This window comes from Drosophila virilis, chromosome 3 (assembly GCF_030788295.1).
Source record: "Drosophila virilis strain 15010-1051.87 chromosome 3, Dvir_AGI_RSII-ME, whole genome shotgun sequence".
Classification (NCBI taxonomy): domain Eukaryota; kingdom Metazoa; phylum Arthropoda; class Insecta; order Diptera; family Drosophilidae; genus Drosophila; species Drosophila virilis.
In genome coordinates this window covers 23873370-23894908 of record NC_091545.1, presented here as the reverse complement: position 1 = coordinate 23894908, position 21539 = coordinate 23873370, and the positions used below count along the sequence as shown (strand labels likewise).

The 21539-nt window shown below is 38.1% G+C and overlaps 2 protein-coding genes across 5 annotated transcripts in view; one reads left to right on the top strand and one right to left on the bottom strand.

The window, feature by feature from the left end:
- The window catches only part of AstC-R1 (Allatostatin C receptor 1), a 171336-nt gene that overhangs the window by 33798 nt on the left and 115999 nt on the right, over positions 1 to 21539 (bottom strand). For all 4 annotated transcript variants that reach the window (XR_004303507.2, XM_002048337.4, XM_070207975.1 and 1 more), the window contains one exon: positions 2396 to 2446. The gene's annotated coding sequence lies outside the window, so the exon portion shown is untranslated. The remainder of the gene's footprint in view (positions 1 to 2395; positions 2447 to 21539) is intronic.
- LOC138911083 (zinc finger protein ZFP2-like) lies at positions 15720 to 17043 on the top strand. The gene has a single exon (XM_070208237.1). It carries the CDS (start codon positions 15733 to 15735, stop codon positions 17023 to 17025), a length of 1293 nt encoding a protein of 430 aa, XP_070064338.1. The 5' UTR covers positions 15720 to 15732; the 3' UTR covers positions 17026 to 17043.

Sequence of the window (21539 nt, the reverse complement as noted above, 5' to 3'; positions counted from 1 at the left end):
CAGTACTGTGCTACTCATAGTCACGATGGCTTGTAATTTGCCGGCAGCTTCATAAGCTTATCTCTCTTTGTGCTCTTTCTCTTTCTCCTCTCTCTCTCTCTCTCTGTCCCTTGCTTCTTATCGACGTTGTCAGAAGACAGTTGGAAGATTATCCCCATAAGAACTTGCCACGCCCATTGCGTCAGGTGTGCAGAGCATTGAAAATTGTAATTACTTTGCTTTGCTTAGATCTTAGCCACACCCTTAAGGAGCAGTCAGACAACTCAGTAGTCGGTAACGTTATCAGAATTCATTAAAATCGCAACTCAAAGGTGGCTGCAACACCCAACCACCCACCAATCCATTTAAACCACAGCCAGCCACTTTGTGAATATCTATTTTGCATATGCTCAGCTGAGATTTCGACTGTTTGGAGTGTTAGCATAGCCTATCACGGCCAAAGACATGTTTGACAGGCTGTCGTCTCTGTCCGTGTTTGAAAAGGGTTGAAAGGCACTAATCAGTTGGTCTGGTCCCAGGTCTATTGAGGTTTGTGCCATGCGACAATCAAATTGACAGCTTGTAGACATAAGCCAAGGGACTCGACTCTGAGCTAATGATTAGTCCCTTTGTAGACAATATATACGAATCATGTATCTTACATGCTTGAATTTAATTAAAACCTAATTAAACCCAAGTAGCCCCAAATGCAGCAATGCGTTCTTAAATAGTCTTCGCCGATCCACTTACTGTCAAAGGACTTTTCACACGAATATTGTACAGATGTTATGCTACAATTAGACATACTTGCATTATGCTTATCCACACCTTGCATTATCTGCCTTGCTCAAATTTCATCCAGCTGCCAGGCTGTCAGCTGTCCAATGCTCGCCTAACTTCCCCCCAGCTGGACACGTATACAAGCTGTAGAGGAGCAGATTGGGGCGCTCGTGCGTCTGTGCTATAATTACGCATTGCTTTGGGAGGACCCCGGTAAAAGTTTATATAAGTGAGTAGGAGTACCAGCTAGAACGATGTGGCAACTGTCGGTGTGTGGGCAGGGTCAGTGGGCGGATTTGTGTATGCCCTGCTTTCGTCTCATAATCAAAATATCACCCGTGACGTTATTTACATTGTTTTACATAAGCCGAGAAGACGATGTCGACGACAGCGTGCATGAGGGGAGCCGAGCAAAAATAACAGACAATGGGATTTTACAATGAATGTCAGTCAGATAAGTGTATAATTAATTTCATTGGAACACGGCTAAAACATGGTGCTCTAAATGCAGCCAGAGGCAGAGGGAAGAAGGAATACTTTAGCTTGTCCGGCCAGTTGGCATGACATGCAGCAAGCGTGACAAATTGTTGCGACAGCCGACGTTGCAAGTGTCACTATCAGCAATTGCTCAACATGAAAATAATATAAAATATGTGAAATGTGACCGCAAACGTGGTGCGGTTCACTTGATAAATAAATCAATGCGAAACAATAACAGGCCGAAAAAACTTTTCAACTTTTAATTGTGCTCGTACAATTTGTATTCTTTTATTCGTGTATGAAAAATTGTCATCTTTATGACAGGCCAACAAGCGCGACCGTAGCATCATTTATTTGATAACCCTGTCAAGCCGAATCGACTCCAAGCCTTACATATGATTTTATTTCATATTATTCATATGCGCTTTTTTTTCGATTGCGATACAATGGAATCCATAATTTTAAGCCCCGTATCATAGCGCACAAAGCGAATGCCATTTAAAAAGTCAACAGCTCAGAATTTGCGTTTCGCCGGTTCGCTCGATGATTTATTTAACAAGTTGAAAATATTTATCTTTCTTTCATGTTTAAACGCTGGTTGCTGTTTGTGGATTGTCTGGCGTTAAAATTTTAAATGGCGTATGTATAAAAGCATTAGAGACAATTGAATGTTTACTATAAAACATATTTTATACAATAAAATATCATTTTCAAGCAAATTCCTTTAAATAATTCGTCAGCTTCTAACATGCTTGTCGCTTTGACGCCTTTCTGTCATTGCATTGCAAATGCAATATAAACAGATTTAATGTTTTAAGTCAAGCGCTTTTTACTAGGATATATCCTGTACTCTGTGTATTAATTCTTTTTTACTTTAATATATTTAATTGTGTATACAAGTAATACACATGCCTTCCCTTAACTTCTTGCACTGGAAAACTCACTTAAAACTTATATACATTCCCAAAACCGTGGGCATAGCTCCAACAAATTTTTATCAAAACATGTCCTGCATAACAAAAAAGTGCCAAAATTGTTTGTTTTAATACCAATACTTTCTAAATATATCAAATTAAAATCACAGTTAAAATTTATGACATAACTTCGTTATGGCTTTTTTCACTTAATCAAAAGGTACAGGGTATATAAAACTTACCAGAACATCAGATCCATTACTGGCCGCGGCTTGACGTTGCTTTCGTCTTAGCTGCAAATGCAATAAAATAGAAAGGTACATGAAATAACTCAAGGTATCACAAATGCAGTTACATAAAAACACAAGGCGTCACTCGGGCATCACTCCTCAGACCCCATTAGACAGTCAGGCCCCCGGCAGTTTCTCGGTGCCTGTGCATAGCGAATGAGCGGAATGGCTTGTAATACTAAGGCAGGGGATTGGTGGAGATGCCGTTGAGGCAGCTCTGTGTTAAGCCTATCCAGGTAAACTAATCGAGTAGCTGTGGCTGACTTCCAACTAAATTAATTTATAATAAGCACAGCTTGATTAAAGTGCATTATGTCAGATGAATGAGGCACCCCAAGTGCGGCATAAGCCAAGGGATTTCTACTTAAGTTTATATGACAAAAGCATGAATATATAAAAAAAATAAAGGGCAAGAATATACAAGCTATTCGTTTTGAAAAATGGCAACATTATACAACATTCTTATTGCATATATTTTTATTATTTTAGTTTTAATTTTTTTTCCAGTGAAACTTTACTTATTTAATTGAAAAATGGATCCTGAAAGCTACTTCGTTCCTTAATGGCATTTCTCGAATGTAATTTCTGCTTAAAATGTTTCTCTTAATAATGCTGTCCCGCTCTAGTCTACTTTCTTACTGACTACATCATCAGTATTTTACGTCTACTCCGGTTCACTTAGCCTTAAATAAGATAAAACCCTGCCTGCACATCTTAAAATCAATAATATCGCTATCTTTCTCCATTCCACATTCTCATGTTCTGTCTCGGCATTTGAATCTACTCATGTAAGATTTGCCAATTTTATTGTAATTATAATGGGTGAGAGCACTCTATTTTAAATTATATTACAACCGTTACGGTCCCTGCTTTAAAATTTGCCAAATGTAAAATAGGCCATATCAGTTGACCCATAATACACTCTAGGGACACACATCTCATTTGAAATAATTTTACATTCAAGGTAAGAGCCGCCTTGGGCTCTTTGACCCGCATCCAGCTTTGGGTCGGTCGGTTAGGCGTCGACCGCGTCATTGTCACTCAATTTGCTGGCCTGACATTTGAACTGTGAACTTGATACAGACATTTGCCACAAGAGTAACTGCTGTAGCCATAGATTTGACTGGGTCAACAACAACAGCAACGACAACGGGCACAACAAGTGACCTCAAGGCGTTGGTGTGGTGCATAATTTGTAAATGTCTCAGCATGAAATCAAGACAAAAACTGTTTTATACAAGCACTGCGAATAAAAAACATACGAGCCCGTAACTGAAGCATCTGACTGACTGGCAGCCGTGCCAGACAATCTGGGACCAAAACGGAAAGAACAACAACAACAGCGAAGCGAACTGAGCAGAAGCAAACCAGGATAATTCTCTGACCGGTTGTCTTACCAATGCACGAGCCCAAAACACAATTGGGCCAAGTCCTGGAAAGCTGTTGACAATTTGAATGGCGCTGCCGGCAGAAGGCCAAAAAGAAAAGCTGAGCAAGTTCTCAAATCAAAGTTGCCGAGAGAACAAAACATGTAAAATATTTAACACAGAATGTTTTTCTCTGCATTTTTCATTATGTTCTTATATGTTACTACATACAAAAATTGCCCAGGGCCAAGAAAAATGAGTTGAGTTGAGCGCCTGCTGAAAAATAATGAACGTCATGCGGCGTTGACGCAGGCGGCGGCTGAGACAGCAGCAGAGACGCCGACGGCAACTGCGACGCTCTGATAAATTTGCCAAAAAATTTATAGGGGCAACAGTTGTTGGTGCCATAATAGCCTCAGGCGATAAATTTGACGACGCATGTGGACACGGATAAATATGTATATATAGTATATATATATAAATATATAATAGTATATGCATATATAGGAGGTGTCTGTGTGGGCGGTTTTAAATGCCCGTCAGATGGTCAGCGCTGAGAGTGTTGGAGTCTCAAGAAACTGGGATTAGCTTTGATTGTTTGCGCCGACAAGAGTGTTGCATTCACAAATAAGATTTAGGATTGCGGGCAAGATTTACAGAGCACGCAAATTACTTTAAACTAAGCCCAAAACTGTGCAGCAAGTCCCGAAATAAGCTAATTGCATGCACTTATTAGATGGCTAGAAACAAACAAACATTTTTCCTACTGCCAGTATCAACAGCTGGCACGAGAGGACCTGCTTGTTGGCCTCAATTGCCTGGCACTTATTGCCACCCATTAATTTGCAGTGTAAATTGTGTGTGCAGCTCGTGTGTTGCATACTTATTAGGGGCAGCATACAGGCGGCCGACTATGGGCGTGATGAGGCCATCATCAAAACAGCATTAACAACGCCAGCGAATTGGGTTAATTGCCATTGTGTATGACACTTGGTCATTCGCCATCTCGCAAGTGTGTGTGTGTGTGTGTGAAACAGTTTCATATATAACCATAACATATCACACATCATCAGACGCAACAATTTGCATAAACTTCGGCAACGCATCGTCTGCGCTGTAAAAACAAATGCCTTGGCATAATGGTTAATTTATTAGAGCTCGGAGCCGCAAAGTCTTTTGTCTTGGACGGGTTAACTATCTGTCGAGTTATGGCATTTTTGTACTGCTAAAGTCAACGGCACTCTCCAGGCAATTACTCCAACTTTGAATTTTATTGCTGCTTTAAGATTTCGTCTCGTCTGCTCTCGTCCCGTTGGTACCATGCTCTGTTATGGGCTACAATTTTTTTGTGCAACTATTCCTATAATATACTCTATATATAAACCACACCAATTCATTTGCTTGATTGGGTTCTTTTATACATATGTGTGTAATCTACACACTGATATTTTGTTGATCAATTAATTCTTTTTATATAATCGAAAACGAAATAGTGGAAAGCTTTTATAAAAATATTGTCCAATATTAATTTAAGTACATCTAGGCTATATTTCTATTAAGTAAACAATTTCTGGTTTATAAACAGCATCAATTTTGAACAGAAGACCATAGAATACAGCTTAGATAGGGTATTCAATTGTCGTCCACAAAAAGTTAGCTGTGCTTTCTTGAGTTTACACTTGTTGTTGCACTTGATTTGATTTATGGCCGTAGTTAGCATGTCTGTAGACACAACTCCTGTTTGGGCTTTTGCCAGACCCCTTCTAGGGCAAGAGAGAATTGGTTCGACTCGCCTCGTCTGAGATCTGGCTGAGGTCGCACTACCAATATGTTTGTCTCAACAAAAACTGACAAGTTGATGACTTGAGCGCAGTGACGCGTTGGACAAGCGGCAAAATGTGATCTACCCAATGGGCCAGATGGAAGCCGGACTAATCAAAATGCTGTGAAATGGAAGTTTTATGGTCTCAGTGCAAGCGCTTTATAAGGTGAGCTTATGAGCGGTAGACATATAGGATGAACGTTATGACAGCTAGTTTATTGGACGTTAAAAGCAGTGACATGGTTGACTTGGGCCCTTAACTGATATTTTAAGCCAATGGCCAAAAAGAAGACTAAACAAGTATTAAGAATGACAGTATTAGACAATTGTTATTTGTTTGCATATATGAACAATATTTAAATTTCATTTCTTCCATCTATTGCTTGCACAGCTTAAAATTTTTGTTTCCACTTCAAAAACAAAAACTTTTCCGTGCATATTCGACTCTGTGTGTAAACATCCTTTGCTTGATGTGTTTTCATATGTATTGCGACTTGTACAAAAATCATGAGAAAATCTCGTTGGGCATGCCACAGCCAGGCAGGCTGGCAGGCAGGCAGAAAAATAAAGTCTCTTAGAGTGGACGTTGCCATTGTTGGTTCATGGCGTAACATAATACAATTTAATATCATAGACTTATAGTCGCTCCTATTTGCATAGAATGCCAGCCTCGGCCAGGATGAAATTGTTTTTTTGTTTTCTTGTGTAAAACCAGCCTGCAGCTGGGAATTAAGTTGGAAGCTGTTGCTGTCTGTGCTGGGCTACATGGTTTTGTTGTTGGTACGCGTTGTCATAAAAAAGAAATATACAAACATTACATGAAATGTGTTTTCACTAAAAAAAAAAAAGTGTTTACACGTTTTAATTTTAGCTCTGAGTCGAACTAGGAGTCATTGCACTTGGTTCTAGCAGCTTAATCCGCAATCCATATGAAATAAAAATTTAATTAGTTACCATAATGAATGTTTGTGCAAATTTCCTCAGAGTTTGTTTTAAATTAAATAGATTTTACTGCAGAATTCCTCTTTTGAGGAATTGAAAAAATCTAATTATTTTTTAAAGCTCTCGGCCAACACAAAACTTTACATATAAAAAACACACACACATTCAAAGAGACAACTTTCATGCGGTATATAAGAATAGTATTTGAGGGCTGCCTGCGAATACAAAAATAACAACATGTGCGTACCGAAAGCGACTGCCATTAGTTAAATTTATGGACGTTGCTAAGCAAATACATACATTCATTGTCTGTGCCCCATTCTCATTAAATATGCTCGCTACAGACTAAGGCGGACCCTTCCGGAAAAAAAAAATAAAAACCTCACACCCTTGAGTTGTGCTGTTTCTAACTTTTTTGTTGCTCTTCTGCTTCCTTGAATATTGCTTTAAATTCGTTCCGACTATTGCAACATTTTTAAACCAAATACTAAACGGAAATGTTTACTGAGTCTGACTTTTGCTGTTTGCTTGCTGACTCCATGGCTCAGTCCGTTTTGGCATATTATTTTGCGTTTAGGCCGCAGATGTCACGCCCCGTCCCCACTTATCCACAACCACCTCTATCAGCATCCAATTGTATTGTGTTATTTGTGTGGACTGCTCCACAAAAAAACATAGAAAATTAAGATGTGTGCCAATGCCAGGGTTGACCAACGGAATTGGTAAAAAGGTTCGACTTGGCTAACAAATTGATTTAAACTAAGTTGATTTTTATTGATTGTATTCAATGAGCTCATCTCACTCAAGAAGCAGCGAAGTCAAACAGGCCAACAAATGGCTGTTAGTTACTCGCAAAGGTAAACAGCATCGACGCATCGCGTAGGAGTATTCAAATTAAAGTTGCCTTTTAGCTTGAAGTGTTGACCAAAGTGCTGGCAATGACGTGTTTCATGTAAATGCCTTGACTATGCCATACGCAAGGGCAGTTTTTTAAGAAACACCCCAACTCTCACACATGTCCAAAACAGGTCTCCTTAATGGCCTTACTGAGGGTCTATTAGCTATGCAGCAACGATTCAAAATATACACATTTTTATGTTTATATATTTTTACTTTTTCATCTCTTAGAAATTGAGAGCTCGTTATTAAATGCTCTTACTAAAAATAAATATCCACACACTATATTGTCTTTCATGCATCAGCATTTTGCAGGGTATTTCGCTTGCGTCTAAAAGCCATTGGTTTTTGCTATCTTGGTGTCTTTTGGCGCTACGGAAAAGCGAAATCAACAAAATCATAATAAAAAGGCCATAACGGCGCTGTCAAATAGAAAACATCCTGAGCAAAAATAGAATAGGGAGGGACAGAGACAGGGAGAGAGGGAATTGAACTCAACTATGCACTGTCACAATGTTGCGGGGCCTTAATAAAAGACAAGTTGAAGACATGGCCAAAAAAAAAAAAAAAAAAAATTGAAATGCAAAAAGCAAAGAAAACAAACGTTTAGATAACCACAACAGCAGCGCGTCATGGACACCGACAGGGATGACAATCATGGCGCACGAACCGGAAATAGACAAGGAAAAAACATCAGACCAGCCCGGCCCCATTCCGTCCAATATAATGGCGGCTTAAATGTGGCATGTGCCATGTGGCATGTGTGCAGCTGTAGTTTAGCCTGGCCTCAAGTTCATTGCAAATAAAAATAAATATATTTGTTATTATTCGCTCTTTCAATTTATGCTGAGGCCAATGACCAAAATGCGCATTGTAATTTTGATTATGGCTGCGACGAAAATCTTGGATTCAGCTCCATTTCCCATTCAAGACGTTTCGATTTGGGAGTAAACTGCAAATAAATTGTTATGGGCAGCTCAGGGCTATTAAAATGACAGCCAAGTGACATTTCGAGGAATATAAGGAACAAACTTTGACAGCGATTTAAGGGAATTATTGAATTTATGTTTATCGATTATAAGCTAGTTACCAAATTAAATGGTGAAGGTCTGATAAACAAGAGAATAGAATACTATTATTTATTTAACAGCTTGTGAAAGTTGGCGCATAAAAATAAATTTCATTTTGTGTCTACGTCAATTGGCTAAACACTATTGAAATTTATGCTTAGCTGCATTTGCATTTTATAAATTTTCTCAGACTTTATTTAATTTGTTCGTGTTGTTCTCCAATTTTCAATGGCAGAACAATTGAATTGGTAGTTCTTGGATATTTATTAAAACTTAACAAAATATGTATACACAATGATTTAAATAATGCAGGCATGCAATATGTGAATACAGAAAATATTCGCAGCAATTTTGTAGAGCATCTTTAGAATTGTTTTCCTTTACCAAATATTTACACTCACGTCGTAAAATCACGTTGATTTGCGTTGTTGTTAACTCAAACAAGTCAATCACTCAGTCAAGAAATGGTACATAAACTCAAAAGTACGCCACATATTTGAAATGAATATTGAAAGCAGAGTTTCCAACTACTCAAGGCACACCCACACACACACACACACACACGCACAATGGCACACTCACTCAAACACACAATCTGCAATGCAATAAAATATCATAAAAATCCACAAACAATAAACCTGATCGACAACAACAATAAGAATAAGAGCAATCGCATGCGTTCGACTGTTCACGCTGGTCATTATCCCGACTATGCACGGCTTTAATATACCCTGTAAATTGTAATACAGAACATACAGTTCCGCCGGGCGTTGATTCCTAAATTTAAATACGCACAAATTAGCTATTTACATTTATATAATTTACGAGCAGTCCTTTGTCTAGCACACGAACTCCCTTCTTAGCTGAAAGGTAGGATATGAAAACGTGTACGCATATTTTGTTTATGGCTCTGACGAGACAATTGGGTCTTGGCCAAGGGCATGGGGTAATGCTAAAAATATAGTCGTACTTACACCCAAAAAGTATGAGTGGGGCCTGGGCTGGTAAATTAAGCATTTTATTAGCGCCACTCGGCTGAATTGAAATGTACACAGATGTATGTACACACGCGCGCATATATCCTATGTATATATATAAATATATGTATATATTTATGTGGGATTGTACTCATATTGAGATGTATGAAAGCACCCTAATGTGGCCAGCATGTGTGAAATATCAGCGACCAATTTATGGCGCTTGTGCGGCGCTGGCTTTTGTTTATAAATTGCTGCCAACACACTCTTCACTCTCCTCCCCCCGACACAACCATCTACTAACCCAACACTCCGTCCAGCAGCGTCACCAAATTAAATTTAATGAGCAAACGCCACACAGCTGCCGCTTGGCCAAAAAGAAAAGGTTCACTCAGCAATGCGTCTAAATCAAATTAACATGCAATGCGAATTGTCAGTGGTGAACGGGTTGCGAGAGGAGGGAAGGCTTGATAGGGAGCATTGGCTCCGTTTTATGCGCTCTGACGTGTCTCGCACATAATTCGCATAAATTGCTGTAATTGTGCCAAGCTGTGCCGACGCCACGCCCACATGCAACACACTAATATATGAGCACAAGCCGACAAAAGTCAAAAGCTGTAAGAAAAGGCAGAAAAATATGTTACGCTCGGATATTTTATAGCGCCAGATTTTACAGGCAGGCAAAAGAACCTTTTAAAATATGTATTTTTTTTATTACAAATGTCGCTGGTATTTGGGTTTATTGAGTAAAAGCTGGTAGTTGGGATATAAACTGAACAGAGAATGATTTTATAAACATAAAAAACCCTTGCGTCAGTGTTTCTTTTAAAGTCGAAAGTTGTCCTTTTTGCAGAACATTCAAATTTATTAAAAAATGTTATCATAACCAGTGAATTTGAATTTTTTATTAAGGCAATTGAAAATTGCGACTTTGGATAGATCACAATCAAGCTTGATTGTGAATATCATGTATTATTTACTCAATTAACTTTTATAATTAACAGCCATTAGGAAAACATTTTCGAGTGCGGTTTTCATTTAATTGCTTTCCTAATAAGCATTTAATCATAAATGGCAATCCTTCAACTGGCGCAGACCGACTGCTGGCCAGAAAAACAAGGAGATGGCCTCGGCTATTAACCCAGAACATTTGTTGCCACCGCATGCCAAATTGGAAACAAAACTATAAATAATGCGTACAAAATATGGCGAGCCATAAGTAAATGCATAAATAGGCCACACCCAGTCACGGTTGCCACACTCCATCAGCTGTTGAGCAAAGCTCGCAATCATAAATCAAAGCAAATAGCAACGATTAATTTCTAGTCCGTTTCGACAAAACAAACATAACCAGCAGCCGCCAACACACGTATCTCAGCTGCCACGCCGGGCATTGTAGCTGGAGAGGAGCATGCGAGAGGGTCGTAAAGTTTCATTGTAGGCTGCCTCACAAATTAGGCAAATTAAAATGCTGCTAAAAGGTTGATGGCCAGGAGGCATTGGGAGGTAAATTATGCAACCCTCTGCACCAAAAGGCAGTTGAAGAAAATAAACATATATATCAAATAAGCCTAGCTGGAGTGGGAGCCTATTAGATCTGTCGTTCCTAGAAAAGCCAGAAAGTCAAATGTAAGCAACGGCATAAACAGGTGTTGGCTGTGACGCCTGACGCGCTTTGAGCCAGTAAATTTAGTCCCAGAGTAGGCAGCATTTTACCTTAGCCTCACAAAAATAATGATGAATGAGACGAGTTCGTTGTCAAGTTAATTTTTAGGGTGTAGGCAGGTTGAGGCATTTCAACCAGAATCTTAGAGTGGGCGAACATCAATTTATAGCTGATACATATATCACTATAAGATACCCTGTACTCAATTATAGGAAAGCGGATCTAAGAATATCACATCTGCATGCGAACATTTGATACAAGCAGTTATAACAGTATTAAATACCCTACAATCAAGTATGACAAACTGGTGTCAACTCTGCTTTTGTGTGAGTCTTTAGAATACGAATCTCATCAATCGATCTCCCATCTCTCCCTTGTATATTTCTATATTAGACTTAACAGTACAATAAGAAGTATTGTAAATATTCATATAAATTAATAATAATAACAAAAATTTAAACACTTGTCATTGATATTAATCTTGAATATAATATAGTATTAAATTAGATAAATAATTTAGTCATGGATTAGTTGTCTTTACAGAGTGGTAGAATTTAACTGCTGGCCTTTAGACATCTTTGGTCTATCACTGGTTTTATTGGGTACGAAAATTAGGTCAACTTGCATGCTGGTTGGATACCAAAAGCGGCAATAATTATGTCGTCGCACTTAGCCATTGAAGTGGTGTGCTTGATTAATGAAATAGCTCAAATGACATCCAGTCCCAAACTAATTAGAATTACACAGCTCACATATATTTTATGACACTATGTTAAAGGCTTGCGTTTCTTACTAATTGGATCGATTTTCGCTCCGTCTATTGGGTTCTTGAACCGTCTATATGTATAAATGTATACCATTCGACAGCTTTGTCGAGCTCACACTGTGCTGTGGCTGTCAGTGTCCAATATGTCGCACTGCCTCAAAGTTCTGCTGAGACTACTAAACTTACTGACCAAAGTGTTCGCGATCAGTGAATTTTTGCATGATCGCGAACTGAACAAAATTGTTGGCTGCCGTTTTTGGCATAGCTATATGAAGATATTACACAGAATCTTCATCTGGCCAATTAGTTTGTTAATTTTTGGATATTTAATCACAGATCGCATTACAAACGAACTAAGTTTTGTCATACGATTGACTATGTCCATAATTGTCGTACGTTATGCTGGTATAGCCTTTATGGGCTGGCTCATTATCCATTATCGTCGGCAGCTACAGAAGCTGCTTAATCAGTTTTTGCGGATTGAGAGCATGCATCGCCTGCTTTTTGGAAGAGGAGTACACGTGCCATGGTATTGCCTAGCACTACATTTAATACGCGAAATCTACCTAGTCAGATATTTTACTCCCAGCGGTCCTTGGTTTCCAGGCGCCATGATTCTTACGTCTATAAGAGTAGTTATTCTGTTCTATCTGCTCGATGTGAGCATGTTGATTCATCTAAATTTTATTAAATCCTTGGCTGAACATCTTGAACAGGATTCTAAAATCCGGAAACTACAGCGATCACTTTGCATTGTATACTTTGAGCAATCACTGCACCTAAACCACAATTTGCAGCAATTCTGTTGGGTCTCCATCACTGCTAGGCTGATGGTGGAGATTATGTATATCATGATCTTCTGCATGACAGCTTTCTGGATTTACGCCTTAACTGGTGATAATATTTATGTATTTAAAATATTCATCGGTGGTCTACTTATGTCGAATATGCTGCATGTCGTAAGGATGGCAAGATGCATCGGTGCAATTGAGTGCAAGATATTAGATAAGTTGTATTTCCACGAATTACTGCGCTCTCTGAAATGTCCAAAAAGTACACGAAACAGGCGACTGGAGAAGGTGATTTGTCGTTATACCTTTTTTTGAAAATACTTATAAAAGATTATTATTTGTATTTCTAAAGTTGGAACAGATCCATTTAAAGCGTTGCACTCTGAAGGAAAGTTCGGGCTCAATTTTTAACTACATCTATGTACGGCGTTCTCTCATACTGGAGATCTTGGGTTTCGTTTTCTCTAATGTAATTCTGTTGATTAGTTTTAGTTTAAAATATGAGAAGCCAACTAATTATTTCTTAAAGCACGATTAAACAATCTAAAAATCTCTTATATGAATAAAAAAAACTTCATTCAGAATGTTTATATATACCGGCGGATATGTTTCTTTGAATACGTTAAAGATCTTATAACAATTTTTCGAACTGCTATTGGTCATCAAGTTATGTTCAGAGTTATGTTCAGCCTATGCGACGCTTTCTATTCTCTCCATAATAAAAGCTGCCGTGCCACACTGGGTACAGAGTTAGGTAAAACACCTAAAAACTAACCCATTTCTCTCGAAAGGAGTTGCCGTACCACACCGGCACAGGTAAACTGCATAGAAAAACTTGGAACAAAGCATAAATTGTTGGTTGCCAACACCCATGCAGTAGTTTTGAATGCGAAGACCTCACAGTAAGACATGGATAGAGTTTGTCGCGTTTGCATAAGCACAGTGGACCTAGTGGATATACTCACGGATGGGAAGCTGTCTGGTTGTGAGCTCACCCTAGCAGATATGTTAAATGAATGCGTCAACAACCAAGTAAAACCGGAGGATAAACTTACAAAGAAGATATGCAGGTACTGTATTTCAGATTTGAAAATAGCTTATAGATTAAAGCGCAATGCCGAAAATAGCCATAAGCGGCTAAATATTAGACTTCAAGAAACAGATTTGGAAGAATTTATCGATACGCTAGAAGCAGAAGATTAGGAACTGGTGCAGGATACAGTCGAAAAAGAGCTGGATGATACCTCTGAGCTAAAGGTCAATTTAGAGAGCACACAGAAAAGTCACAATATAATCAAAAAGAAACAAAATTCAAGGAGTTCATTGAATTGTAATATTTGCGGAAAGACATTCAACAAAATTGGACATTTAATAATGCACAAACGAACTCATACCGGCGAACGTCCTTTTAAATGTCCGATATGCCAGAAATCTTTTACCCAGCGATCTATTCTTGCGACACACCAACTTGTTCATACTAGTGAGCGTAAATACAAGTGTCCCCACTGTTCAAAGGACTTCAAGCAAAAACAAGGCCTGGCCAAACATCTGCACAAACACGTTTTAATGAAAGACACAAAGAGCATACAAGAAAGTCTAGATTTAATCAAAGATATACCGATCTCAAAGGAATTTAAGTGTAAAACTTGCTCGAAGAAATTTAAAACAAGTACAAAATTGACTGTTCACATTCGTACTCATACCGGCGAACGCCCTTTTAAGTGCTCGAAATGGCCGAGGTCTTTTGCCGATCCATCTGCTTTTAAGAGACACCGTATTGTTCATACTGGCGAGCGTATGTACAAGTGTTCTCACTGCCCGAAGCATTTTACCACGAAACAGGGTCTTCTCAGGCATCTGCCCAAACACGCTTCAACAAAAGAAGACACAATCAAATTGGACAATAAAAAAGCAAAGGGTAGCAAGGGAGTTGAACTAACATTTGTTTGCAGGTAATCAGACCCGAAAATCCTAAAAGATCTGGCCAAAGCAGCTGCTGGTCATAAATTAATCGATCAATTACTCAACATGTTGCCGAAAACCACAAATATCATAATACGCCTGACATGAAGTCAAGGTATGGTGTACATAGGGTGAGATTATTAAATATTCATATTGTACCTAACTGCGTACCTACTGCGTGTTTGAATAAGCTTGTTCAGCCACCACCCCTGCTTTCTCAAATATTTTGGTTAATTAATACGAATTTAATTAGATTATTAAGGAACCTATCTATTGAAGAATCGTATTTAAAAAAAATTATAAATTCTAGACATTTTGATAAGGGCTAAAAGATCTAACTTCACAAAAATCATACATATAACTTTCTCATTTATAACTTCTGGTTAAACTCAAGGCTGTTGAAGTGTTTATATTGAAGGCTTACTTTTTTGTGATCTGGTATTGTGAATCGTGATTTGATTCTCTATACACATGTCAGCACACTCTAGTTATTTCAAATTGTGTTTTGGATAATATTTTGGGGTAAGCGTAGACCGATGTCCATCAAATGTTTTAAATTGGATAATATATATCTGCATGTGATTCGTGATTTGCTGCGGCATTTGCTTTCCGATCTTTATGACAATTTTCAGTGCATAAATACAGAACTCCAAGTGTGTGTAAATACCAAAGGGCCAGGTATTCGTATATTTCAAATTTATACTCATACTCATACTCAGCATAGACAGAATGTTAGCAAATACAGGTTGAGGAGAGCGAAGAGGCGAATTCTCTGCCGGCCTTCGGTCAGTTTTTTAACCCCTTGTGTTACCCAGACTTGTTGTTAGGCAAAAGAGATTCGTTAGGTACAGGTTATGTGACCCTTTTACCTAACTCGATTCCCTCCATAACCAAAAGTTGCTGTACCACACTGGCTCAGGTAAGCTGTTCTGGTACCTCAGAAATACCTGGACTTTGAGGAGCAACATAAATTGGTGGTTGCCAAACAACCCTGCATCAGTCTTGAATGTGAAGACCACAAAGTAAGACATGAATAACGTTTGTCGCGTTTGCATGAGCTCAGCGGACCTGGTGGATTTATTCGCGGAGACGAAACTGTCTGATTGCGAGCTCACCCTAGCAGATATGTTAAATGAATGCGTCAACAACCACGTAAAACCGGAGGATAAACTTACAAAGAAGATATGCAGTTCCTGTATTTCAGATGTGAAAACAGCTTATAAATTAAAACGCAATGCCGAAGATAGCCATAAGCTACTCAGTATGAGTCTAACGGAAACAGAAAACTTTATCGATATGCTAGCAGAAGAAGATTGGGACCTCGTCAAGGATATGATTAAACAAGAGGTAGATGAAAGCTCTTTGCTGGAGAGCCCTGTAAAGAGCACACAAGATAGTGAAAGTATACCTGAAAAGAATGCAAACTCGAAGAAGCCATTTAAATGTAAAACTTGCGGAAAAACATTCGGATCAAATGCAAACTTGTTAAGACACAATCGTATTCATACTGGCGAACGTCCTTTTAAGTGTTCGAAATGTTCCAAATCTTTTACTCAGGCATCTTCACTGAAGACACACTATACTATTCACACCGGCAGGTCCTTGTTCAAGTGTCACCATTGCCCAAAAGCCTTTACTAGAAAATATAATCTAAACGGTCATCTTAAGAAGCACGGGGATCAAAATGCGATTGTTAAAAAATCGAAGGAGAAAAAGTGTAAGACTTGTGGTAAGACATTCAAAAGAAATGAACATTTGATAAGGCACACTCGTATTCACACTGGCGAGCGTCCTTTTAAGTGTTCAAAATGCCCGAAATCATTTATCCAAGCAACATCTCTTAAAACACACGAAGCGGTTCACACCGGAAATCGTATGTTCAAGTGTACCCACTGCCCTTATTACTTTGCTACGAAACAAAGTCTAGTCAATCACAAGAGAAATCACGTTTCAAAAAACGAACAGAAAAGCACCACAAAAAATCAAAATATAATTGAAAACAAAGGGAACTCAATTAAGAAATTCAAGTGTACGATTTGTGGTTATGCATTCAATAGAAAAGAAAATTTGGTAAGGCACGGTCGTACCCATACCGGCGAACGTCCTTTTAAGTGTCAGATATGCTCGAAATCTTTTACCCAGAGATATGTTCTCAAGACACACCAAATTGTTCATACTGGTGAGCGTTTGTTCAAGTGTTCCCATTGCCCGAAGGACTTTACAGGGAAACATAATTTAGTCAACCATTTGCGCAAACATGGTTTATTGGAAGAAGCCAAAAAGAAAATAAATAATAAGAATAGAAATAAAGCCAAAAAATAAGAATTATATATTATTAAAATAGTTGTTGAACTACTACCAATAAATATATTATACTTATAAATAACTAAAATATATTATTTTTAACTTATTTCGATACGACTTTTTCCATTAGCGGTGGCGTTGGGACAGTAACTAACTGCTACGCCTATCCCACGTAGCCTCTCCATTCTCATTGTAATAATATTATCATTAATATGAATTACTCGTTACTATTGGATTATATTAATTCTTTTGAAAGTTGTCAATTTGAAAAATACATTTTTCTACTGCTATCCCGAACGCAATCAATTTGTTAGCAACAATAACAACCAAACTGGCATGTTCACTGAGATCCTTACACATTCAACGGCCGCATTGTCCCCGTTGAAACTAAGTCAAGGCTGGGTAATAAACTCATTAGTGCTCATATTCATTTTTGTTAGATGACCAGTCATCTAAGGGGCTTGTTTATTAGTGCGTTGTTTTCCACGCTTTTTATACAAAGTGTGACAACTAATTTTCCTCACTTGCAGGCAAAATTTTCGAAAGCTCAGAAGGGTCTAGGGTATCTCCCAGTCGATCGCTGTGCTGCGAAGGCATTGTGGCTTGATTAATGATATTAGGTTAATTTGCTTGACAGTTTACATCTATTTTGTGACGTCTGATGGTCATTTCTAATTGAAACAAAATTCTAAACACTAATTTTTGTGCCTAGGGCTGTTTTGTGTAATATGTTTGTGGGGTGGTTGCTAATGTTTATTATGAAGTCAATATTCTGGCATTCCTTCAGTGACCTTTTGACTATCGCTCACATTATTTTATATTTATGTTCATACTTATGTTTCACTCTTCTGGGCAGATGGTTTATCCATTGGTCAATAAAATACTTCATACCCAGCACAATTCAGAATCGATAGTCATGTCTCAGTGTTTATCAAGATGTACTACCAAACAGTATTTATATTTCTGCTCCATTGGTTAACCAAACTTTTCGCTATAAACGAATTTAATTTTGAACGCGATAAACAGAAATTTGTGAGATCTGAGTTTTGGAATTTCTATGTAAGACTGTGGCATTTGTTTTACCTTTACCCAATGTGTGCTCTTGGGATCGCGTGTTACTACAGGGAACGCCCGAATCAGGGGCTTGACTATCATCGTCTCTCGTTTCGCATGATCCAGTCCATGTGCGCTTTAAGATATTTTGGAATAGCGCTGAGTGGTTGGACTCTCCTGCGACATCATCGCTGCCTACAGGATCTGATGAATCTCTTCTTAGAGCTTTACAAAATACATATCCAGCTCTTTGGACGATGTGTGCATATTCCTTTGCATTGCTGGCTTATCCTATTTTTGCGTGAGCTGGGTCTACTTGCTTTAGTTATGCACATAATTCCTTGGAACTACTGGCTCCTTACAATTCATTTTGTGCGCGCCACGATTCTGTTTCAATGGACTGATGTGGCAATGTTGCTTCATCTGCATCTCACTCAATCATTGGCTCTGCGTTTGGAACAGTCGGACAAAGGGTGCAATGCAGAGCGACTCCACTACTTAAAGTACTTTGAAAAATTACTGATTTTGCGTCGGAGCATGCAACGATTGTGCTATGCCTCTAACACTACCAGACTTGCTATAGAAATCATATTAGCGAGCCACTTCGGATTGACAAATTACTGGCTCAAAAAGAAGAATTCTCTGTTGATTATTTTACCCTTCAGTCTAATAATGTCAAATATGCTGGATATCATCAAAATGGCGAGATGCATCTGTGAAATGGAGCGCAAGATTTTGAATCGTTTGTATTTGGATGAATTGTACAGATTGCTGCGCAGGCCAAAGAGTGTACGTAGCTGGCGAATGGAGAAGGTAAATAAATGCTGAGGTTTTACTTCTCATTAGAGTTCCTTAAAAATCTCTTACTCTTTTCTTATGAAGCTGGAGCAGCTGCATCTCGAGCGTTGCACTCGCCAGGAACGTGCAGTTACCATCTTCAACTATATGTACTTGAGAAATTCTCTGATTTTGGAGATTTCCGACTTTCTGTTTGTGAACATGCTTTTCGTAATTGCTTGCAGCTTGAAATATGGTTCAACACAGAATGTGCCTTAACACCACAATCAATTCTAAATTATTTGCATACGCATCGTAAATATTTGCACGATTTGTTAAAAATTCAACTAAAAATAAATTCACAAATTATCTTCAACGTTTGCGCTACAAACGATACTTCACACTTTTTTATTTATCCACTCTATAGTCATGAAACTAAACAATTTATCAGACTAGGCTTATAATATTTAAAAACAAGAGATGGCACTTAAACTCCGTGGTCGAACATATAATACCCTTTTGGATTTTCTATTTATACACAAGGTAGGTTAAACCCAAAAAATTACAACTTTGATTAAGTAGCTTGATATTGTGATGGTTCGATTCAAGCGACTGCAATTAGACGCATTTATGCAGATTTTCATTATGAAAAGGTCTCTATTAATTGTAATACATTTATTGACATAATTATAAGACCCTCTGTAAGGGTATAATAAATTTTCAAATGCATATTAATTGGTTTTAGCTGCAATGACTATGCAAACAAATTGTTTATACATGTTTATATTGTATTAGTTAATGGGATTTCATTTGAACAACCACAAAAATTGTTTATCAATTGTTTTTAGAGCCACTCGATAGTTGATATTTATATGCATGTCATTTAACGAGCCTTCCGTTTAAAATTGCTCTCCCCCATTTATATGCTGGGGTATTGGAAATTGTTTTTCAATGCAATTAAATGGGACATCAATGAAGGGAAAATCAGCAAATTGCATGCAAATTGAGTTGAGAGTAGAAACGGCGAGCACATTGTTATTTCTAATTTCGTTGCATTGGATACGCTCAAGTAAATCGGAAAACAAATTTCAAAATGATTTCAAATGAACTAAAATACGAAATATGACTATATATTTATAGTTGCAAACAAAGCATCAAAATCGAGTTGGTTTTTAAATTTTTCGATGCACAAAGTGACCAATAAATGCATTATATTGCTGGAAAAAGTCTTATAACCTGTGCGAGCGACTCCCCATTTTTCCATAGCTGGCCCGCATTATTTGCACTTGAATGCTTTCATAAAAATGCGCTGCGATTTACACAGCAGGTGGCAGGTGGCAGGTGGCAAGAGGTATGGCATCAATGCACACATATACACACGCAGACAATAAGACAAGACCCTCGCCTTGTAATTGCAATTTTTGCGCGCTCACGTTTTCCCTTTTCCTATGGCTTTATTTACACTTGAACTTAAAATGGTGGCACGCGCAGCCACTTCGACGTGCGGCTGGTTGGGTTTACACGTATGAAACAAATGTATGAAAACAGAGTCGCAATAGGGTAACAAATACTTTTAACTTATTTAACAAATTGCCTGCCGTAATGATTTCCACAACATTCTTACACGGATCCATGCCAGAATTAGGCAGACTCTTTGCTGCACGCCAATGAGCACAATTGATTTTTGTAAAGTCGGTTAAAGGTATAACTTTTCGTGATATTAAATTATTAATAACAATAAAAATAATAATGAAAAAATTACCTAAACAATAAAATAAAAATTATAATAATTACATTTTATTGCCAGAAAATATACTGTTCAGCTTAAGAATTTCCCGTGCTAGCAGTTTGAAAAGAATCCTTTTGTTTAAATTTATATCTTAAAAGCATTATATTCAATATGATATATTGGATTTGGTATCTTCTTATAATTAATAAATATACTATTTTATGGAACATAGTATATATAGCATTTTCGGAATCCCTTATTTCTTGAAACCTCCACGTATAAACTTTGACAAAGACAGACTTGCTCGCGTATCTTATTTGTAGCGAGTATTATTCGTACCGCCTGCACCTAGCTACCATGTGCCCATTCCGTTTGTGTCCGGACAACCGATTTGTAATCTCTGAAATAACTTTTCCAGACACCACAGACAAACCGACTGCAGTTTAATGCGAGATCTGGGAAACATTGTGCTCGATTGCGATTTAAAGAACATTAAAGCCATTTAAGCTGAGCCCTCGATTTGGAGTCGATAAGGATAATATTTTGAGAAGGTGCTTTTAGGCAAAACCTAATCACACTTTTGTCATGCTCATTTGTTAGCCTTTTTGGTGCTGGCAATATATCAACTAGATGGATGTTATTTGATGCCCCCTTTTCGCTTGCACCCTCCTCAATCGAGTTTAGAGCTCTTTACATCAATTACTTTGAATGTTTTGTGGCTCTTCAGTAGCAGCAGTACCATCTGGCTGGTTGCCCCTTTCAATTGAACGAATGCGAGTTGGAGCACTGCAAAAGGCACATAAAAGGGCAAAGACCTTGAAGTAGGGGAAGTAGGGGTATGTGCAAACAGTACAGCAGGCAGTCGGGCAAACAAATTCGCGCCATGTGAGGGTTCTGTGGCTGCCGTGGCTTTTTATGGTCGCTGATTTCATTTCCACGAGCTGGTTTTTGTACATTTTTCTTCTTTTTTTTT